This window comes from Fusarium fujikuroi, chromosome FFUJ_chr05, assembly GCF_900079805.1.
Source record: "Fusarium fujikuroi IMI 58289 draft genome, chromosome FFUJ_chr05".
NCBI lineage: Eukaryota > Fungi > Ascomycota > Sordariomycetes > Hypocreales > Nectriaceae > Fusarium > Fusarium fujikuroi.
The window spans coordinates 2,601,542-2,624,151 of NC_036626.1; the positions used below are offsets into that span (position 1 = coordinate 2,601,542).

At 49.7% G+C, this 22,610-nt stretch overlaps 8 protein-coding genes; 2 read left to right on the forward strand and 6 right to left on the reverse strand.

Annotated features, from left to right (window-relative positions):
* Positions 1-1,982: 1,982 nt before the first annotated feature.
* FFUJ_07566 (probable neutral trehalase (alpha,alpha-trehalose glucohydrolase)) lies at positions 1,983-4,364 on the reverse strand (the record flags this gene model as incomplete). XM_023577833.1 has 4 exons in its annotated part: positions 1,983-2,136; positions 2,192-4,061; positions 4,118-4,181; positions 4,236-4,364. 4 exons carry the CDS (start codon positions 4,362-4,364, stop codon positions 1,983-1,985), a joined length of 2,217 nt encoding a protein of 738 aa, XP_023430833.1.
* A 1,859-nt stretch (positions 4,365-6,223) lies between these two features.
* Positions 6,224-6,955, reverse strand: FFUJ_07567 (related to yippee family protein; the record flags this gene model as incomplete). Its single annotated transcript, XM_023577834.1, has 1 exon — positions 6,224-6,955. One exon carries the CDS (start codon positions 6,953-6,955, stop codon positions 6,224-6,226), a length of 732 nt encoding a protein of 243 aa, XP_023430834.1.
* Positions 6,956-7,808: 853 nt separating this feature from the next.
* FFUJ_07568 (probable cytosolic nonspecific dipeptidase) lies at positions 7,809-9,292 on the reverse strand (the record flags this gene model as incomplete). XM_023577835.1 has 2 exons in its annotated part: positions 7,809-7,989; positions 8,022-9,292. The coding sequence occupies 2 exons, from the start codon at positions 9,290-9,292 to the stop codon at positions 7,809-7,811; spliced, it is 1,452 nt and encodes a 483-aa protein (XP_023430835.1).
* A 1,269-nt stretch (positions 9,293-10,561) lies between these two features.
* Positions 10,562-12,526, forward strand: FFUJ_07569 (related to MPE1 Role in mRNA 3` end formation; the record flags this gene model as incomplete). XM_023577836.1 has 3 exons in its annotated part: positions 10,562-10,733; positions 10,785-11,073; positions 11,125-12,526. The coding sequence occupies 3 exons, from the start codon at positions 10,562-10,564 to the stop codon at positions 12,524-12,526; spliced, it is 1,863 nt and encodes a 620-aa protein (XP_023430836.1).
* Positions 12,527-13,005: 479 nt separating this feature from the next.
* Positions 13,006-14,079, reverse strand: FFUJ_07570 (probable arsenite translocating ATPase (ASNA1); the record flags this gene model as incomplete). XM_023577837.1 has 2 exons in its annotated part: positions 13,006-13,641; positions 13,690-14,079. 2 exons carry the CDS (start codon positions 14,077-14,079, stop codon positions 13,006-13,008), a joined length of 1,026 nt encoding a protein of 341 aa, XP_023430837.1.
* Positions 14,080-15,140: 1,061 nt separating this feature from the next.
* FFUJ_07571 (related to transthyretin-like protein pucM) lies at positions 15,141-15,575 on the forward strand (the record flags this gene model as incomplete). Its single annotated transcript, XM_023577838.1, has 1 exon — positions 15,141-15,575. The coding sequence occupies one exon, from the start codon at positions 15,141-15,143 to the stop codon at positions 15,573-15,575; it is 435 nt and encodes a 144-aa protein (XP_023430838.1).
* A 532-nt stretch (positions 15,576-16,107) lies between these two features.
* FFUJ_07572 (uncharacterized protein) lies at positions 16,108-16,682 on the reverse strand (the record flags this gene model as incomplete). XM_023577840.1 has 2 exons in its annotated part: positions 16,108-16,517; positions 16,583-16,682. 2 exons carry the CDS (start codon positions 16,680-16,682, stop codon positions 16,108-16,110), a joined length of 510 nt encoding a protein of 169 aa, XP_023430839.1.
* A 3,482-nt stretch (positions 16,683-20,164) lies between these two features.
* On the reverse strand, positions 20,165-22,102 carry FFUJ_07573 (transcription regulator Staf-5; the record flags this gene model as incomplete). Its single annotated transcript, XM_023577841.1, has 1 exon — positions 20,165-22,102. One exon carries the CDS (start codon positions 22,100-22,102, stop codon positions 20,165-20,167), a length of 1,938 nt encoding a protein of 645 aa, XP_023430840.1.
* Between the last annotated feature and the right edge of the window lie 508 nt (positions 22,103-22,610).

Here is a 22,610-nt window from a genome sequence, read left to right on the forward strand (position 1 = left end):
GCATGTTATTGCTTGAATGAGGTCTTCAAGATTGTAGGGAAACACTGCATCAGTTCCAATTGACCCATGTCAATCATATTGTCATTACTTGAGAATCTCTCAGTCTCAGTCTCTCTTTCTCTCAATCATCGTCAGTCTGGGCCTCCGAAATCGAGACCGTAAACGTCTGCAATTGCATTTCTACTCTAGCTCGGCTTTCCACCGAGCACAAGCCAGGCACGTTTTCACCTCGGCCATAGCCTAATCACTTGGAGGGAATGGATGCTTGTGTCAGATCAGCCTCTCCTATCTGCCGTCACGAGCCGCAATCGAGCCCCAGCAAAGGCGAGAGTGCTGGTAGGCAAGGTGGTAAGGTAGGTAGGCAGTGGAGGTCAGAGAGTACGTACCTCCGGACAGTCACCGAACGCCCCAAAGGGTGACCTACAAGTTTACAAAAGCCCCAAAGAAGCACCAATTCTGGAGGTGCGTTTTGTTCTGTAAACGGAAATTGAAGCCTGTCAGATCAAGACTTGCAGCGTGATCGGGATCGTGATGGGTGACTGGCCATGCATGGGAGTGAGTGCACGCGGCCTTGGTATCATGACGTCTTTGCTGTTTTTCCGTTCCGTAGCTTACTTATCCTTAATCAATTTGCGTACAGTACTTGTTCGGCTCAAGGGCTCGATATTCAGCATCCGGGATCCCTCACCACAGGGAGGCCGAAAGCCGAAAGCCGTACGGCCTACCTATACCTGTACCTGTACCTGTCGTCCCTTTTGCAGGCATGCAGTTTATAACTTTAAGTATGTAGAAATCATGTATCCGTATCGTCGCTAATAACAATGCTCATCTGGCACCAAGTTTCTCCATTAGGTACACACGGCAACAACTCGTGGCATATGGATGGGCCCCAAATTTAAGACGCGGGACTTGGTCTCTACTGTACCTAACCCTCCTTATCCTTGTAAAAGCATCACTCACAGTAAAATCTGGGGAAGTTAGGTACCTGTTAATCCTCACCTTGGCTCACCTGGGATTTTGCTCATTATCCCGCTAAACCTTAATCGCCAAGTTTCAAATGGCCCCATATTGCAGCGTCACTACAATCAAGCCCTTCCTCTCTTGTCCCATCCTGGCATATATTCTGCAAGATGACTAACTACAGGGAAGCAATATGCCTTCAGCACAAGTAAATACAACAGAAAGCGAAAGAAAAGACGAAGACGAAGAAGAAGAAGTAGGAGAAGAAGTAATTAGGAGCTACACTCTAAGACAAGTAACCTGCATAGTATACTCACTCTTCTAGGCAGTATATCAATCAGTTTCTGACTGTGAAATCTCGGCCTTCCTCCGTCAGCGGATACCCGCCTGGGCCCGGAATGACGGAACTTGGCCGAATCTTAGGCCCGTCTCCAGCTCCGGAGCAGCGGAGCTTTCTGGCATGTGAAGCCCTCCTACATTGAAAATCGATCACTGAGCTCGGCAATCAATGTCCTCATGACGGCCCCCTCGAACTCGTATCAATGGATTTCAATATCCACTGCCGCCTCTGTAGCTCAGGAGTCAGAATAATCATCTTAGTTACCTCGGTCATTTTCTTGCCGAGACTCATCATGGAAAACATCACCACTGATACCTCACATGCCCCATCAACCGCTTCGGCAACTACCCGAGGTCAACGGCTTTATCCTTTTTCCGACCTCTTCGCCACTTCTCTTTTGCTATAATGTTGTGCCAGGCCGTCAATAGTTATTTATCATGTTCCTGGTCATTCATCTATCTCATCATAAAATCAAAGGATACGAGAAAAGGTTCAGGCTTTCTCGGCTTTCTAGTCATGTTTTTGTGCCCAACATGTACTGCTCTCTCATCAACAGCTTTCAGGGGCTCCAGAAACCAGCAAAGCGGACAGGTACTGTAACATTCTTCAGGTATCCTATGGATATCGATAGCTACAACGTTTTCCTTTTGCCAAGGGCTTCCTAGTCTACAAAAGCATTACCCTATGGAGCAAGCAGACCAGCCAGCGTCTTCTCCTCATTCTTTTCAATCGCCCTGATCAATGTTTGATACGGCGTCAGTGCTCCAAGTGCCCTGCGCATGTGCGCGTTGATGATTTGAAGTCCGTAAATGTAACTGGCGTTAACCCATGCGAATCTAAGCCAACGTTAGTGAACAGTGTCTGAGATTAGTGAGTGGATGTTCAACGTACCCTTCCTTGTTGACGCCTCGGAAACCAAGACCCTGGTTGCCGTATTCCGCATCAACTCGGTGAGGATCGACTGGCCGGGTGACATCGTACTTCTCGACCACTACACCATGGAAATCGACAAAAGCCTTGGTTACCATGAAGAGCCACTTGTAAGCAATTCGCTCTGCTTCCTCCGTGAAGCTATAACGAATCAGACCCGTCCAGGCCAGCATTTGCTGTGGAGGCCAGCCGTAGGGGTAATCCCATTGTCTGTTAGGCCGTTCGAGGCCGACCGCTCCACGCGATTCCTCCGTTCCTGATACCAGGCCGCCGTACGCCTCGAACTTGGGAAGAGCTTTGCGAACCATTTCAGCCGCTTGCTTGGGAGTAGCAATGCCTGCCCACAGAGCCCAGAGAGTTGTGCAGGACTCATACGTGCAGCGTTCACGCTTTGCGGTATCATAGTCAAAGAACATGCCCTCCTTCTCATCCCACATCAGCTTGTCCACTGTGAGCTTGCGCCGCTTGGCTCGTCGGTCCCAAGCAGCTGACGACAGAACCTCACCAGGCTGGTAAGGTGTACCAGCGCAAAACTCCTCAGGCATCGTAAGCCTGTCATTGAAAACACTACGAATAGTTCGTGCAATGTCAGTTTCATATTTGAACAAGAGAGAGTTGAGATCAATTGTCGCCAGGTTTGCGCAAACACCCTCAAGGCGGTAGGATGTGTCATGGCCCGACTCTCTCACGGCACGGTCGTGCATGAAGTATTCATCGAGCTCAGGCTCCTCAACTTCGCCGTGGTTGTATGCTCGAACGAATTGTTCGAATGTCATTTTGTGCTTCTTGATATAAGGGTCAAGAATATGCACAAAATGAGTGGCCTCCGTCTCAGGAGGCACTCCACGACCTTCGGGCCGGTATCTCGAGAGACCTGTGCTGGGGTCTAGTCGAGGCTCTGACATCCAAACACTATGATACTCCTTGATGGCGGCTAGAATAGATCGTCGGAGGAATTCCTTGGCATCGGGCTCGTGCTTGATCTTTTCATAAACACGAAGGGCCATGTCAGTCAAGAAAGGAGGCTGTGACCGGCAAAGGTAGTAGGATCGAGTAGCGTTCAGTATCTTGCCATAGTGCTCAATGCAGAAGCAGAAATTGATGACCATCGACTTGGCCAGGTCGACGCGATCGTTGATAAGAAGACCTAGAGATGCCATATAACTGTCCCAGCCGTAAAGCTCGTTGAAACGGCCACCTGGGACAACGAAAGGCATGCCCTTGAGGGTCCATCCTGAAGGGTGTTCTGGCTCTGGAACTTCTTGAACATCCACGGCCAGAAGACCAGGGGCATCATTCATGTCGCGAACCAAATCAGGGGTAATCTTCTCAGGTAGCATCTGAACATCCAGACGCATTTCTGGCCTCTCTTCAGCGACTCTCTTGTAGAACTCGTATTGTCTAGGACATCGATACGGGATATAAATACGAGGACGAGGATCGGCTGTCCAATCCTTGGGGTCTCGAGCGGCGATATCCACGGTCGATGCATCAATGCGTCGTGTCAAATTCTCCCAGAAATGATCACGAATCATGCGGGACAGACGATCGACTGGGTTCTCGTTGAGACGAGCCTCATCCAGAACAATCTGTTTACGCCCGTACTCTTTTGCCAAGGTCAACTCCTGCAGGAGGTTACTCAACATGTAAGTCCCGCGGACGTCGAAGCGATTGTGGCCAGCCGAGGCGGCGGTACGCAGAGAAATAACTTTGGGACCATTATCTTCGATCGTAATTTGCATGTCTCCATCAGTGTCCTCCTGCAATGAAAGACTTTCCAGGGTTGAATCGACTTGAATCAAAAAGCGGCGGTTCTGTTGCGAATTCTCATCTGTCGAACATAGAGTTAGTAGAAATACTGGGCTACGCGAAATTGATGTTTCTAACCATGGCTGCCGCGTCGAAAAGGCTCTCGGAGATTGACTCTCTCAAAGCGGTGCATCAAACTGTTCTGGTTGCCGAAAAGTCAGTCTACGTCATACTACGAGGGTGGGCAGATACTCACCTGGGAGTAGGTGCGAGTTCGGGGTCCCGCGCGGTTCATATGTCGTTCCTCAGTATAGTAGCTTTTGGCGTCGTCGAAGACGCCCAAGTCATCAGAACCGCGAGGTTGGTGACCGGAGGGCGCGGCCATGGTGGTTGAGTTACCAACTTATGGTCAGGAGACAAAGCGGGGTTATGATGATAGAGCTAAATTTTAGTAGAATGAGTGAGTACTTGGATGAACTGGTAAAGTTGTGACTATGTCCAATTGCGTCGACTGGCGATAGTGGGATAGAACGCGAATGAGTGAGATGAACCAGGGACGTAATGTACGACAGGCCACGAAGAGGTATAAGAACAATGGAATGGAAGGTTGTAAAGGATTCGTAGGGATGAGAACGAGTATGACGGCAGAATATGGGGGCCCTTATAAGAGAGAGGAGACGAGAACAAGGTAGAAGTGGAGGGGAGCAAGAGAGATAAGTGGCGGAGACAGAGAGAGGAGAGAGCTTGGGTGGAGGAATGGAGCCTGTAGTCCTGGGGTGACGACAGTGACAACTGACGAAGTGGTTCTCTTAGCTTCCCACTCTGTTTTTTAGCGGGTGAGAAATGGGAGACAGTGGAGATGAACAAGAAGGACAAAACAGCAACAACTATGATCTAAGGTTTACGCCGATCTCGCTCACCGAGCCTCTCTGACCTTGCCCGACGTTGGGATTAACCAAGGGAGGAGAGAAGAAGAGACCAATAAAGAATGATAGAGCGGTGAGAAGGAGCGTGGGGGTAGCACACCTCAAGCAATCGAATGCGAGATCTATGCAGAATTACTCGGTGAGAGATGGATTGGATGCAAATGATTAGGTATGGCTGTCTGTACCTGAAGTGATGTGCCTGGCGGTGCGTACCTGGCTGGGGGTGCGTACCTGGAGGTGCAGCGGCAGAGCGGTCCTTTGGTTTGCGGCTCGTCTCAGTTTAGAAATGCCTGCCCCTCACACCCGACCCCTCCATTGGATGCTTTTTTATTATCGTGCCCATACTGGTAGATGGCTGTTTACTGTCATGATATCCATTGCACAGCAGGGGTGCTCCACTCAGAAGGACAAGCCCCACGCACGGGCTGCCGTTGACTTACACCAACAGTGATGGGGGTTAGGGGGGTAGGTAGTAACTTAAGGCACCTTATTACCTACCCAAGTTAACTGTTCGATTGACGTCCCTTGAGCACCCTTCACCCTTCTTCCTAATATGGATGCTTTAACGTCTCCATAACACCAGACCCTTAGCTGCACCATTGCCGATATACTGAAAGCCTTTCCCTCTATTATGTGCAATGTCAATCAATCATGGGGCATGGGCGAGATGAGATGATGCTGAGGCTGACGTCAAGCTGGACTTCGATATGATCTTGCTATCAACTACCTTGACGGCGAAGGTAAAGAGCCCAGTGGGCGGGAATTGTATCATTTTCTCTTGTGCCCTCCTTGCCTTAAATTTCATATGCTTCATCAATTATCCACAGGACTACTACCTATGCTAATATGCCATGATCACCTACCAATGCATAGCATCCATCGGCTGGTCGCCTTTCAAAAATTCACTGTGTTGTTGTATTCTGTCACAGCCCATCGTTGTGAGCTTTCAAAAAATGAATACTTGAATAAAATTGAAAACAACTTTTGGCGTTTGACGATAAGGCATGTCAGTTGCCCTAGTATCATCATTACAAATCCTAGTCACACAGCGGTCCAGACGCCAGGTCGAAAAGCCTTGTACGCCGCCATGACAGTTATTTCTTCATCAAGTGAAACTGAGACTCGATTTAAATCAATGTCTAAAATGCGGAGAGGTCAACCGCTTCCTGTGTTGGCGCTCCTGTGTTTCTGCTCGTCCATCTCTTCAGGGTATTTATCCTATCCCGCTATCGCAACCCAATATTCATCCCTTGACGCCTATCCAATGCATAACTTAAGCCCAGTTCATGATCTCGAGGCAATACCGCAGCAACGATGACTACTCGCCGCTCTCGGCTTGGCTTCGACGTGACATCATCCTCCTTCGCCTCTCTTCTACAACCTCAGGGTCCCAAGTCCCTGCAAATATATCTTCGCATTCATCATCATCATCAGAATCAAATTCAATGTCCTCTTCCTCGCCATCCTTGCCTGGCATGGCAGTCTCTGCAACATCTTCATCAATTGCATCCTCCCAGCTCCGGTACGTAACCACTCGTTCCATCTCAAGGATGAATTTTCCGACTTTGTACTTCTGGCCTTGTTCTTTAGCATCCACATACTTCCAGCCAAGTTTTGTTGAGCATGACCCGCAGTTGATGTCTGCAACGACATGCCATCCTGTCACAAGCTGGCGATTCTCACTTTTACCAACTCGGATGTTGCTCAATGTCTGGGCCGCTGGAGGCGCAGGCGGGGCCACAAGAAACGCACGACCGTACCGGCCGGTGAAGCCTTTGGATATGATCTGAGAAGCAAAAGCAACATCGACAGAGCATGTTGAACAACGAAGCGTATTCGGAGATATACGAGATAATTGACCTCTGGGCGCTTTTGCAAGAATTCCTTCGTTTGGTGGCGAGCTCGCTGGTGTTGTCACTGCTGAAGATGCGGCAGATTCTGCGGAACTCGAGGAGACCGAGTGGCGTCGGGAGAAGGGAAGCTTTATGCTGGGTAGTAAGAAAGTAGGAAAGACTGGCTTGGTAGCCGAGATGCCACTCTCGCGAACCATCTCGGCAATGGTCAAGTTGGCACCTCTTTTGGAGTTGCTAAGTGTAACGTCTTGGAAGAGATGGAAATGCCCTCCCGACTTTTTGGAACTTTCTATCGAAGGCTAGGGGACCGATAAGGCGGGGAGCTGTTCCACTGAAGGCGCCAAGAGCTCCACAAGTGGCGTAAAGTCCTTCCAGATGTGACCTGGGAAGTTTTGGCTCTGTCAGAGATGGCATTCGAGACAGAAACGTTGGAGAGGCGATGGCGAAATGGCGCAGCGGTGTCGTATCTAAGTTCGCAAACGACGGGTTTTCCAGATGAGGGTTTCAGTTATAATCCAGGAAGGAAAGAAGTTTAATATTACCTAGTGTATAGGCAGTCATTTATTTGGTCACTCTCCCCGACTCAGCCGGGCAGCGATCACCAGACTCACAACCAGTGATGAAAGAGGGGCAAAAACATGGAAGTGTCCGTTGGGTGGCGGTTGTGGCGGGCAGGACAATGCAAGGCCAAAAAGAGGGGCCTCCCAACCAGACCTGGGAGCTTCCATGCTAGCATCCGTGCCAAGCGCCAAGTAAGCGATCTCCCTACCTCAGGTAGTAGATAAGGTAACTAAGTATGGTACGTATCTTATTGTTCACTGCCCGGCCTCCGGGTCAGTTTGGTTATCACGGGATCAACATGTAGATGATGACAGCTATACGCCGGTTGATCGATTCTACAACGCACTGCTAGTCGTCGGAACAGACTGGCTCTCAGAAAACTGCAGCGCAATATTTTGTGTCACTGTCAATAGTATACATTGTAAGGGAGTCCATAGTTTCGATTCTCATATGATGGTATGTTAGATATCTTCCATTAGTATAGATAGTTCAAGACTGAGGCTCCTCAGCAACATAGTGTAGATAAGCACCAAGCAGCTTAATACCCTCAATGTAGTTGCGCTTGTCGAGCTTCTCGTTGATAGAGTGAGCGCCGTCTGTCGAGCTACCCATGGGCAGCAAAAGAACATTCTTGCCTGTGGCCTCCTCAAATGTCAGGGTAACAGGGATGCTGATCATTACGTTAGTGGTGAAATACCAGACATTTGGGTCAGAGTAACTTGCCTTCCACCTTCGCGAGTATAATCGGGCTCGACACCCCACACACGTTCGACAGCTTTGGCTGCAGCCGAGAAGTTCCAGTGTTTTGGTGATGCAACCCACCACTTGCCAGTATGCTGAGCATACACCTTGAGGGTGTTCTTGCTGCCAAGCTTGGCAAACTGCTCGTCAACGTACTTGTACACAGCCTCGTTGGTCTTGTCAATGTCCATGTCGGGAACAGTTCGGATAGAGAACTTTCCGATAACCTTGGCAGGAATAACAGTCTTAGCTCCAGGAGCAGAGAAAGCACCCTCAACGCCATGAATAGATAGAGATGGGTATCTCCAGCGACCCATCAGAGTACGCTTCTTATCATCGAAAATGGTGGTCTTGCTACCCAGGGACTCATGAATGTTGTCCATAGTGAATGAAATTCCATCATAGAGACCCTCCTCATCCGCCGTGACAGGTGCAACCTGCTCCTTAATACCGGGAATCTGGATCTCGCCGCCAGTATTGACCAGAGATCCTAGGACTCTAACGAGGTCAGTCATGGGCTCCTGGGCGGTACCGCCGAAGACACCACTATGAAGATCGGCGCCAGGGCCGGAGATCTCAACTGAGTAGTAGTTGCAACCACGGAGACCGTAAGTTAAGCATGGCTTCTCAGTACCGAGCCAGTAGTTGTCGGAAATGCAGACAGCCTCGGCATCAGCAAAGTACTTCTTAGCCTCTTCCTTGATTAGGTCATCGAGGCCTTCCGAACCGTATTCCTCCATACCCTCGAAGCACATCAGCAGGTTGACAGGGAATTCAACGCCAGCTTTTTGGTGAGCCTCGATAGCATTCAACCAGCCTAAAACTGGACCCTTGTCGTCTGTAGATCCACGGCCAAACATACGACCCTTTTCGTCCACAGTAAGGTCAAATGGCTCAGTAGCCCATCCATCGCTCTTTTCCGCAGGCTGGACGTCGTAATGCCCATAGACAAGGATAGTACGCTTATTCTTGTCGCTTCCGTATCGTGCAAGGACAACGGGAGGTAAGTCGAGGTACTCCTTATGAGGCTGCTTCCCAAGGGGCCGAAGCTCTACAGAGGCTCCAAGAGCCTTCAACTCTTCGCCGAGCCACTCTCCCATGCGAACAACATCAGGGCGACGGGCATCCTCGGCTGAGATAGACGGAATGGCGACAGCCTTGCGCAGGCGCTCGATGAAGTGGTCAGCCGAGCTATCGACTTGCTTGAAGAAACCGTCGAGCTGGGGGGCCATCTTCTTTGCTTGGTGTGAACGAATAGAGTCTGTGAGATAGGTACGAGAAGAAAGGCAGAGTTTCTGAGGAAAAGTTTGCGGGACGGATACTCGTAATGAGACAAAGGGCCTTTTGGGTGGTGCTGTTACCAGTCGAGTACAGCAAACAGCTGCCCTATCGAGGCGTACGGTGCGGGGCATTACACGGACAGACTTGCCAGGACCTGCTCGATCGAGCGGGCAATGATGGCGGGGCACTTTTGACAGGCACTCCAGTGCAATCGGAACCTCCAACCAGTGGAGAGAACGGCTAGTTACGGCAACCAATGGTCAAACAGGTGCGAAATGATTAGTCAGTTAGAAAGTGAATTTGTTGGGCGAACTTGTGCTTGGTGGCTACATACTGACCTATAGTGGGGATCTCGGATTAACCTAAATGCGCTCCTCACAAGGACTTCATGTCATGATTAGTCAGATGTCCAAGGGGTAGTTGGCCGCTTACCATTCTCATGACCTGTTGCCGAAGAGTCTTCCTCTCCCCACTCTCCTTGTCACTTATCCATCCATCGTCGACGTTCTTCCTCACCATCGGTACAGCGACATAGGACATCAAACACAGTCTTTTGATCGCGGCCTATCGACTTTTTTCTATTTTGGTGGTTTTACAGTTGGCTTTTTTTGTCTTCGCGCAACCTACGATACGCAACCCATCGGCACGATCCGCTTGTTCTCACGCGACCGCCGACTATCCGCTCCCCCTTCGCTCAAGATCCTCGCGTATAACGTATTACTGGTCTGCTCTACAAGGGCGTGATCTTGGGACGCCTGGCTAACATTAAGGTCGCTGGTTCATTGGTTTTGACAAACGTGGTGACTGGAAAGTGAGGTGGAGTTTCAGGGTTGTCTCTCTTCTGGCTTGTTTAGGCCAGCTGTACTCCTTATTCATTGCACCCTATTTCGTTTTTTTTTTTTTTTTTTTTTGACCCTATTGCCACTATTGTTCCCTCAAAGTACAATCAAAATTGATTATTTCCATTCACCTTGAGTTGAAAGAGCACGGCAGTGCGAGAAAGAAAGCCAACAGAGAAGAAAACAAAGACTTTCATTGTTTACAAACGCAAGAACAATCAAACAATCAATACTTACATAGTGCTTTGTGCGACCGGCCCCAACCTGACTTTGGGGTTTTTTTTTTTCGACTTGCGATATTGAATCTCAACAAACTTTTGTTATCACTTGTACTGTGCTCCATCTGTTCCTGTAGGAAACACCCAGCACGTATCAGCCAAAATGACGTCCTCCGTCTTTTTCAAATTCAAATCTCAAAAGGAGCCTACTCGAGTCGAGTTTGATGGCACCGGTATCTCAGTGTTTGAGCTGAAGCGTGAGATTATCACAAAGAGTGGTCTAGGAGATGGTACCGATTTTGACCTGCATATTTATACCGATGATAACAGCGAAGGTGAGTTGATTGAATCGACATCAGGCAATAACATTGCTAACGACCTAGTAGAATACGACGATGATACAACTATCATTCCAAGGTCAACGACTGTCATTGCCCGACGCCAACCTGCTCTCAAGCCAGGTGCAGGACGCGCAGCTCGTTATGTGTCTGGAAAGATGCCCGTAACAGCCAAAAACGCTGGTCGCAAGGAGCAAGCGGTGAAGGCCTCCTCATCCAAGCCCAGCTCTGATGCCATCAGTCAGATGAACAATGCTATGACTGAAGAGGAGAAGATGGCTGCCATGTTTGCAGCACAAACCGAACAGTGGTCTGCTCAACAAGAGGAAATGTCTCAGTATGTTCCAGAAGCCCATACAATGTTACACGGAAACTAACAATTCGCCAGCCAAACACCTGTGTTCAAAGCTGGTGCGAAGAGACCAGCAAACGTCCCTGACCATGACCCCCCGAACGGGTACATCTGTTACCGGTGCGGTAACAAAGGTCATTGGATTCAACTGTGCCCTACTAATGACGACCCCGAATTTGACAACCGCCCGCGTGTCAAACGAACCACGGGTATCCCACGTTCATTCCTGCAAAAGGTAGACAAGTCTGTTGTCCTCGCGCAGACTGAGGGTGATGAGTCCAAGCGTCCGTCAGGTATCATGGTCAATGCCGAGGGGGATTTTGTTATTGCTGAGCCCGATAAGGCTTCGTGGGAGCAGTTCCAGGCCAAGGCCAAGTCTTCATCTACAGCCAACGCACCACTAGCTGAGAACAAGGAGATTCAGGAACAGGGCTTGGAGTGTTCGATTGACAAGAAGATGTTCATAGAGCCAATGAAGACTCCATGCTGTCAGAAGACCTTTTGTAATGATTGCATAACTAATGCTCTCATCGAAAGCGACTTCGTCTGCCCTACTTGCCAGTCAGAAGGCGTATTGATTGATGACCTTCAGCCAGATGATGAAGCTTCCAAGAAGATTCAAGAGTATTTGAAGGACAAGGAAACGGCCAAGACTCCCCCGCCTCCGTCGCCCAAGACTTTGACGGATGCCAAGTCGGATGGCGAGAAGCAAGAGAAGTCAACAGACGAGACTAGCGACAATATGGAGCAAAAGCCTGAGAATGAATCAAGTGACAAGACTAAGGACTCGCCTGTCAATGAAAAGTCAAAGTCGCCGGCGTCTCAAACTGCAGCTGTCAACTCACCTCTCCCGGGTCCTAAGAACATTGTATCCACATCTCAAGATACAAACAAACAACTAGATAATCTCAAACCGACAGATACCAGCTCCAAGAAACGGCCCGCAGATGAAATCCTCGACAACCCAAGGATTCCCAGGGGTCCTAAGGCCATGCAGAACCAGCAGAACCAACAGAACATGGTGAATGGCATGGGCATGAATGGCATGGGTATGAACATGGGCATGAATAATATGATGTTCAACGGAATGCCCATGATGCCCAACATGATGGGTATGCCAAATATGGGAAACATGAATATGGGCATGCCAAATATGAATATGATGGGAATGCCCAACATGATGGGAATGCCCGGTTTCCCTGGCATGAATGGCGGATTCGGCGGCATGCCTGGTTGGGACATGGGCATGAATGGAATGAATGGCATGAACGGTATGAACGGCATGGGTAACATGAATGGAGGAATGAACGGTATGAACGGCAACTTTGGACAGGGTGCTGGCGCGGACGAAGACGCCTACTTTCGTAAGCCAGTTAACCCTCATCGCCACCAGAACAAACAGCGAAGAGTGCGACCAAGCGACTACCGAGAGCTCTGAACATCGATTCGACTATCATTCCTTCTTCTTGCGGTTGCTTCTCCTTTTTGTTCTTGTCGCGTTTTGGATTGGGACTCTAGGCTCATCACGATGTGCTTGGTTTGTTAGCATACTTACTGTCAGGCTGAACTGACCGGCGTTGGGGTATGGCCTTGGAGGATTGTTTATGACAGGTTTCCATGTCTACTACGGACGGCCAAGGGTTCGGGAAACGGTGCATTACTTAACAAGATCTTGAATCAAATCAAGGTCAAGCAATGAATAAACAAACAAATGAACGAAAACTAAGACTCGTCGGGCACTTTTTTTTTATGATTGAGTGTGTTTGCATCTCAATTCTAGAGTGTATTATCGTAAGATATCAATCAATTATTTCACAACTCTGCGCCACCCGTGCTCTTTTATATGTGACACTATCTAATGTCTGTTCTCTCGTATTCCACATCACTTTCCATACCTATCCCTTGATACCACCAGCCTTACTCAGGAGGAACATAGGGCGTAACAAGCATTTCGCTAAACTTCTCAAGCTTCTCCTTTCCTCGTACCTCCTCAACAAGGAGAGGCATCTTGACGACATTGAAGTCCTCAGCATATAGTTCTTCATACTGGTCAAGATACTTGCGCTGCATCTTGCGACGGGCGTTGCACTGATCGCAATCGCTAGCCTTCTTTGGGAAGAGCAGCTGGTTGACAACGATGGAGTGGGTATCGATACCATAACCAGCAAGCTCCTGAATCATACGCTCCGTCTCGTAGAGACTCAGAAACTCTGCAATGCACACACAGACAAACGTGGTGAGTTCGGCGTCCTGGAACTGAGTATTAACCTCGCCGATGGTCTCTCGCAAGGATTCAAGTTTCTGAATCATATCATTGAGGTTCTGTCCATTGGGTAGCTGGCCTCCGGAGCCAAGGAAGCCATTGAGGAGAGGACCGTACTGTGACGATAGCTGAGAAACCTTTGCGAGAGCCTTCTCGAGAACGGTGGGAAACTGGAGGAAGCGCAGGGTGTGGCCTGTTGGGGCTGTGTCGAAGACGATGGTCTCGTATGAGAGGGACTTGACTTGCTTCAGGACTTCGGCAAAGGACATAGCCTCGTCGATACCAGGGATCTAATGATGTTAGCTCGACCCCGGGAGAAACGTTCCGCCTCAACCTACTGCGAATGCCAGATCCTGCATCATGCCTCCCAGAGGACCACCAGCCGCAGCGTTGACATCATCGGCCTCGCCCTGGCCTGCTAACATATCCTGAATGCTACCATTCGGGTCGATCTCCATGGCACTCAGGTTGTCAAACCCATTGACGAGGCGGGCCTCTTTGCCAAATTTCTGAGAGAAAGCATCTGAAAGGTTGTGGGCGGGATCGGTCGAGATGAGAAGAACAGAGCGTCGGACCTTGGCAAGCTGAATCGCGAGAGAGCAAGAAGTCGTGGTCTTGCCGACACCACCCTTGCCACCGACAAAGATCCAACGAAGGCTTCGCTGGTCCAGGAGAGACTGCAGAGAGGGCTCAAGGGCATCCTCGGCGGAGATAACTGCGGTGGACATTTTGGGCGAACTATGCGATGAGGCGGTAGAGTACAATTTTTGAGTTGGTGTTGAGAAGTCAAGCGGTAAGGAACCGTTTGCCTGCCTTAACTGTTGGTGGTAGGCTAGAGTAGAGAGATAAATTGTACAGGGCAGAATCAGGATTTGTGTCCTGTATGTTCTAGAAGGTCTTGGATGGCGGAGTTGGCAATGGTTGCGATTGACCATTGAATTGGAGGGGTAGTAGCAGACATAATCACGAGTCAGTAATATCGTTTCAGTGGTTTAGTCATGACTTCTTTATTCTGTCAGCACCTGATGCGCCTCAGCGGTGTGCAGGGTAGGCGAGGGCAAGGTAGCAACTGTATGGCAGACCTAAAGTTGACTTGAATGAGCCGTCAGGATATGATACTGTATTTGTTGTGTAGCATCTGGCTGGGACCATATTGCTGCTAACAATAGCTGAAGCTCTATTACACGCGACTTGACTGGTTGCCTACCGTTGTTCCCTTCTCCGGGGCCGGCTCCGTCCATGCGATAGGACTTCAAGTACCGGCGAACGGCGTAAAGCGTGCGGAACCACGCGGAGGGGCTCGTTCTTGAGTCTAATCCTTCTGTAATACAATAATATCATTACTATCAGTCATACATCTCCTATGAATTGCTTATCTGCAGAGCCATGCCGTAAACTTTGTCTTGATTATATACCTACCCAGGCGTCAGCGGCAGTAATCAGATAGCCATTCAGCACCAAAAGCAGGTACTTTATAGGTAGGCTGTGCAGCCGCAAACAACCCAACTCTCTGCCTCACTCACGTCACCCTTTTACTTCTTCCCCTCCCTTGGGCACCTTCTCAGTTCTGGCCTCAATCTCCCTTCCCTTATAAACACGCAATCCTATAAGCTCCAGAGGTATCCTACCTGCCTGCCTACCTACCTACCTAGGTTACCTCTTTCCAAAGCTCTTGCTGTCTGTCAGCTTGCACCTACGCCACCTTGACGTCAACCTCACAGAATATTTGATCATACCTCATCACCTACACCACAGTCAATCACTTTGTACCCCAAACTCAACCATCACGATGGCTTCTCACACCAAAGATCCTATCACGTGCCACGTCCTTGATACGCAGGCTGGCCGCCCTGCTCGTGGCATCCGTGTCCGTCTCGAAGGCCCCATCCCGCCGTCGACCAACCCCCATTCTGCTGCCCAACCTCGACCCAACACCTTCGAATCCATGACCGACGACGATGGCCGTGTTACAGCCTGGCTACCGTATCTCTCTGAGGATGCTGCTGGAGAGCCTCCTCTCCAGACTCTCGTTGAGGTGCTTGAGGACCGCAAGGGGCAGGGTTCGTCGCGATGGACGCTGCGTTTTGATACCGGAGCTTACTTTGGCGAAGAAAATACCTTCTTCCCTGAAGTGACGGTAACATTCCGTGTCGAAGAGGGACAGACGTATCATGTTCCCCTGCTGCTGAGTCCCTATAGTTATACTTCCTACCGTGGAAGCTAAATGGGTGGCAGCAGGCTCCGTAGCATACGGAGCGAAATGACCGGAATCAGGGGCTAAATCGCATGATAAGGAATCGATGCCAAGGCGATTTTTAGAACCCCATTTATGAACCATTACTGGTATGATATGACGATAGCACAGAGACGATGGCAATGTTACAATCATAGCGATAAAGCTACTTATTAATTCTTAAAAGAGTGTCCGTGTTGGCTACTTCCTTCCAAGCCAAGCCAACTGGCTATATGAGTGACATTGCTGTCTCTGCCCTACCAGAGGGACTTTAATATCCAAGTATTTGCACTGTTTGCCAGGCGATACTTCTCCTCGCCGATCAAGAAACCGTGATCCAGGTAAACGCCACGCTGTCCAACAAAGAAAAGTAAAGAAAGTGAATTTTTTCGCAAGAAAAGCATCTGGGTGATGCGTTCGTCAAAGGTCATCAGGTTCGGCCGTATACGTCGTTGTAGAGATCATGATTGTTCCGATCTGAGTGAATTGTTGCACTGTTTGTTCGGAAGGTTATACAACACCTCTAGCCCCTCCGAAACTTGCTCATAAATCCTTTCTTAGAGCGATGGGTTGGTACGTCGGGCGAAGTTGGTGGTGTGTCCTCTTCGTCTCTCCTCGTGTTCCTAGACGCGAGACTATCGGTCTCGTCCTTGGAGAGTCGGATGCTTGATGTAGATGGGCGGAAGCTGTTCATAGATGGGTTGCCGGCTCTGATGCTCTCGTTATCTCCAACATCAGATTGAACCAAGGAGAACACACTGTAGAGAGCTTCCGAAGTAGGGGTTATGCGCCCATGGTTGAGAGTGCGTCGTTTCTTCCTAAGGAAAGATCGCCGAGTTCGCATAAGTGCTCGGTCAGGATCGATATCTTCTTGAGTGAGACAAGCGTTGGGTGAAAGATCCGCATCTGGATGTGGGAGCGTGGTGTTTCGGACTATAACATGGTTAGAAACAGGTATAACATTGTGGTAGTTAGGTACCGACTAAATAGATACTCACCATTGTTAAAGGGCTCCGGGAATCCTGTGTCCCTTGGTTCTCTCGATTCCCTTCGAGGCTTGACGGTACTGGTACTGGTAGTAGTGATAGTATCCGCCATGGTTTCGGTAGATTTGGAGTGTGTAGAATGAGAAGTCATTTGATGGTCGGCCGAGAGTTGAGTATGTGCTTGTTTCTTATGAGAAGAATAAAAAGTAAAGAGAAAAAAACGGCGATTTCGCTCAGTCCTTGACTACATCGACTCTTGTTGACTGTGGCTGTATTACCACATGGGGCAAGTTCAGATGGACGTGAGAGAGCGTGCGTGCGTGTAAGCGGGCGCGATACCGTTTTCGTCTCCCGCCAGAGCAAAGCCTCAGCGGTTGCACGTAACCTTGAGCTTTTCAGAGAGAAAGCACCAAGAGGAAGAGTGCAAAGAAGGATGATGAGGCAGTTATGTTTTGTTGGTCTGTCACTGAAGAAAAAGGAGATTTCACTTTCGCTTCAGTGAAGAGAAGGCCGGAAGATTTTTGGTCAAATTAAACCAGCGGCAGGGGACGAGTTTGGAGTAAGTAGGTAGCACAGACAGCGCTGTAGTCTGTAATAGCTGGGCTGAAGTTGCTGGGGTAGGAGATTTGGGTAGAGGAACGATAGTGAGCGATGGGCGATGGGGGGGGGGGCAGACAGGGTTATATTCCGTCCACAGAATGATGAGCTACATGGAATGATTACGATTAGCTTCTTCTTCTTCTTCTTCTTCTGCTTGGCCTACAGCCTCCTCAAGCGCTGAGTTTGATCGGATCTTCGGCGCGTCCAATGTCGAGCTTAACCGTGAGGCTTGGCTCTCGCTATTCGGCACCTCAGCCAAGAGAGACAGTGAGCAACCAAGCCCAGCCAAGCAAGCAGCAGCGGTAAAGTGGCCCTTTGCCTGCGCCCCAGAGAGAGCAAGTCTTAAAAAGACAGAAAGGACAGGGGTGCGAAGAAGGGCAAAAAGTGCGTAATCGACAAGGGATGGAGTGATTCCAGAGGCAGGTAAAACTCCGAAAAGACAGACAAGTTCTGTGAACAAAGAAACGCAAAGAGTGAATGAACAGCTCACCTTATCTCGTTTTACAATGTCTTGCCAGTACCAAAGACGGATCTGATGGGCGCTGCCTCAAGAAAGCACGAAGGCTAAATAAATAAAACAATGAAACTCGATGTAGCTGAGGATCTGCACAATGGGAATTTGCTACGGAGTAGTATAGAACCGTCTCTGTTGTATCGCAATTTCACGCCGGAGACCCTTTCAGTGGTGTTAGTGACCTGGGGTACTCTGTACAGGCAGTTTGTAGGCACATATGCGTCAAGTGGCGTTGCTCCTGCTTGAGGCTCGGCCCAGGACCAGGCGCTTTGTTAGCGAGCTCTTGGCTCAGTATCCGTAAGTGGTGGGGTCGTCGTTCGTCAGCCGAGAATTGACTGCTCTCGCTTGGTGAGAATGATTTGTTGGGCAAAAAGGGCGGCGTGACAGTACCTAGCCACAACGACGGAGACTTTGGTAGCCGTTGGCCAGCGGGCAGATGCCTATTATTGGGTCAAGTTCTGCTTATCCTGCGCCTCTAGGGACGAGACAAGACACAACGGTCAGATTGCAAAGGAATCGAGTGAGAAACGATGGATAATTGAGGGATGAGCAACTCAAAGTTCCATTGCCGCTTCGTATCTGGCTGGGTTATTCTGCCTCATTTATAAGCTGTCAATTGCGTTGTCAGCGTCACAAGATAGTCTGATTTGCCCGCCTGTGTGCCCAACTGTCTCTGATACTTCATCGTTATTCATCAGTTCACTCACTGATTCCGTGCCGACCAAGCGGTTTTCCCTTTCCCCTCTCTTTTGTTCTTCCCCAACAGCCTAGGATATGCCCAGTAGTATCATGAACAGACCCCCAGTACACATGACGACAAAACGGACCGTGCAGCTGGACTCCAGCCGGTGTCTCGCAGGCCGTACAGCAACTAGTGTTAGTGGCTCGCCAAGTAGTTCTGCTGTAGGCCAAGGTCCAAGGGGGGGCCGCTCATCGTCGAGTGTCAGAAGAGTACAGGTTTCTCATTGTCAAGGTCCTGGGATTGGTAGATTCGTAAGAGACGGCAGGACGGCATTCGATTTCGATGGCGGGGTCACCGATAGTCTCCTCACTGACAATGATATGTCTCTTCTTGGCGCAGCATTCATGTGAGTTCTTGGCCAGTCTACAAAAACAACACTCACTACTATATCTGTTGTCACTATTCCCGCCGATGAGGTGGGCTCTGTAATTTCAACATCTAACCCCTCGGCCCCTAATCAATTAGGTCCAGCTCCCCATACCCCGCTCATTCCCGCTAATATATATGAATGTCCGTACATCATATCAAATAATAAACACCTTTTCAGGACGGGAATGGAGATTGGCTCCCTCCCAATTTCCACTCAATCCTCTATTCCGGGCAACTGATTTAAGCCTTAGAAACGCTTACAGCACAAGGTCTACTAACAACATTCTTGATCGTGCTGGTGGGTAGAGATTAGAGCCATGACTCCCTCCTATCCTCATACCGCCAACTCCTGTAACCTCAATTCACGCATATGTACTTGTACTTTGCGGGGGTTGCTTGGCTGCGAAGAAGGGTGGCTATCGGTGATCCAATCCAATGACAAGAAGTCCGCTAACCATCGAATCGGGTGTGCCTACTGCAAGTCCTGAAGTATGCTCCGGTTGGCTTTTCAACCTTGGGTCCTGAGTGAAGCATGATTTCCTAGGCAATTTAACAACGTCAAGCCTTGACTAATGGAACGGCTTCAACATTCAGACTCTCCCTCCTGTCTGCCTTCGTCAAAGAAATCGAGGCTCTGCGTGGGTAAAGGACGCCACGCCAAAGCTGCATTTTGATAGGCCAGCCCGTATCCTTGGCATGACTGGCTTCCGACTATCGAGTTGCGTTGCACCTCGTAAACGGGATAGACTGCCCTGCCCGTTGACACTTGCTTCCAAGCGGCTAAGTGGTAGGCTTCGTTCCGATCGACAAAGTGCCTCAGCACCCCCGGTTGCAACATATATGCCGCCCTGAGTGTATATATGCAATCACCCAGTTTTGTTTATGTACCGAAAACTCTAGTTTGCGGTCATCGGCAATTCCGCGTCTAGTCGATCTTGTGTGGAGAAATTGCTCCAGCGACTATGATGAAAGTGCGTGATCAGTGGAGGAGACCAAGCAGTATCATCTACCAAACTAGCTAGACTAGCCATGCCGAGTTTCATGTTGCAAATCAACAACAAGTTTCGATCGGCATTGGGTGCAGATATTAGATTGGCAGATGGGCAGATGATGCATGTAGGTAAGCTGGTCGGAAGATCAGGGCGTGATCCCCAAATTGTCCCACATCTGTCTATGAATACGAGTCACGTACGTGTTGGCTGATGGTTGTTTTGATGGAAGCATCTTGAAATGTTGCAAAAATCTATTGAGTATTGATACCTAACTTCTTCTGTCACTTCCCTAGAATGGTAAAGACAAATCCATTATGCTACGCCATAATAACCCATTGACTCAAGACATGTTCAGATTGAAAGCAAGAACAATGATCCTAGTTACCTCTCCGGCCACCAGTGCTCATGAGTGTGATTTTCTGTTTCTTCTTCTTCTTGCCCCCGGCACTATTGTTGATTCCTCCTCTAACTTCAGCTGCAGTATTTGAACTGACGCTACTCTCCGCAGCTTCGATAGCCTGTAGCTGCATCGCCAGATCGGTCGTATCAAACAAATCCTCATCTTTGAGCCAACCGTCATTAGCGTTCAAGGGTTGTGCAGATGCTATCTCAGGCGATCCATTAATCGCCCTCGTGCCCCAGACTGTCCTTTGTGTCGAGGGGCTGGTCGACATTTCAGCTAATGTCTCGAATCCTGGTCGGGGATCCGGGGGCGTGGTGCCTGAGCGCCCGCTCAATGGTTGGAAATCCTCCATGTCCATTCGAGGCGCCCTATCCTCTTCTAACGGCTCAGGAAGTCTCTGATATCCAGTAGTCTTACGCAGATTCGCGGCTTCAAGCCGCTCTGCTTGCAGCCGCTCCCGTTCTTCCAGTGTTTCTTTGTCACGATTACGTCTCCTTCTCCTCTCAATGTCGCCTGCGAACGATTCCAGCGTCTCTTCTGGCACGATGTCGGTCCAATCACACTCCAAAAAGTTCACGACACATCCACGGGGAAGATGGCCAAGATATTTTGCTCTTCGCCGCATTGTGTCATCGACCACATGGCCAATGGAGATATGCTCGACGCGGGGGAGTAGCGTGGAAGGAAACGAAGAAAAAGAGCCATACTTGGTCTTCAGGATGCGGATATCCAATGGTGAGAGATATAGGTGAGGTGGGGAGCTGTAAAAGTAGAAGTCGGCATCTGGAGAGGGTTGTGCCGGCGTGGCTGGGCTTGCAGCAACCTGAAGATCAGCCAGTTTCTCTTTCGCCACTGTGATAGCCCGAATCGCCTTTTGTGACCATTCATCAGTCTGTCCGAAGAGGGTCTCGTCCTCCTTAGCTTGTTGGCCCAGCGAAGCAATCTCCTCGTCAAACTGAGCTGTCATATAATCAGCTGTACCTTTCATCATGCGAGCGTAGTCTAAAACATTGGCAGCAAAGTGCCAAGGAATGTCATCCTGTGAGTACAGCGCCTCGGCACCACCCTCTCGTGGGAGGGCCAAAGTCGATTTTGCATTCCGTGCCATTAACCGCAGTACGACGTCGTCACCAATCCGGGGGAAAGGACTTTCTTGTCCAGCATAAAATCTCACAGGCCGAACATCTTGCATATAGATAGAATCTTCGCAAATGGGGCATTTTTTCCACCTCGGTCCGCGACCCTTCGTTTCATCTTCACTCGAAATTGAGTTCATAAACCGAATGAGGCAAGGTAGACAAAAGATGTGACCGCATTTTGCCATGCGAGGCGCCACAGGCTCTGAGAGACAGATGGGGCATGATGAACCTTGCGACTCGCTTGAAGCAAGGATTTGCATGACAAGAGACCAATCGAGGTGTGTGTCGGCATCTGTAGCTTGCTTGTTGTATGTGCCTTCTGGTGAGAGAATGAATCGGTAGTTGGCATGAACGTATCGAGCCTTGTCGCTTGCATGGTAACCAGAGCCTGGTCCCCATGTAGGAGTTCTACGATAAGACCTCGAATGTGCATGATGATCCTGTACTGGGCGTGGCATTGAGTAGTTGAGTAGATGTGTAATCGAGGTTTGGCCCCGCCTGCTGTTGGGGTTTCTGAAGGCCCTTAGTTCGGCCATGGCATCTTCATCATCTGGGCCAGTATTTGACCTGTCACCGAGTCCAGGTCGCCGCTGGCTCCGGTGTTGTTTGCGAGCGCCCTGTGACTTGCGAGGCATCGATTGCGTGTTCGAGGAGCCGGCCTGTGATGGGCGACGGGACGTTTCGAAGCTCGATAATGCCGTGGCTGCTGGGATGGCTGTGGAACTAGACGGTGCAGAGGCAGTTTTTCCCACGTTTGAGCTAGAGGAGCTCATCTTCGTATCGAAAGCTTCTGGGCGACTCTAACCGCGGTCGGCGAGATAAAGGACTGGTCAATCGTGCGATGAATCGCGCTCTGTGCCCAGTGGTTGGGATGACATACAAGTTGAACAAGGTTGCCGATAACAGAACGTTATTCCGAGAAATGAGTGTTGTTGGAGAGATATAGGATGAGCCCAAGGTGGTGTTATGAAGGTAATTGAGATGGAAAGAGTCAAATGAGGTTCACGAAGGGGTCCAGCTGGGACGGACCCCGTTGATGGATGGAGGATCGAGGTGGATCGAGGCGAGTCACTGGCGGGGCAAATCGTGACGGAGTTGACGGCTGGGCGGCGCAGGGGAATGGCGTTGCCGGCTGACATAACGAGCACGGTTAGTCATGGATCCAGTGGGTATCACATGACTTGACTGGCATGCGATAGATACGTAACGTGATTTTGGCATGACTGTGAATGACTTAAGACTAGAAGGGCTTCTCGAAGACTTATCCAAAAGCGATATCCT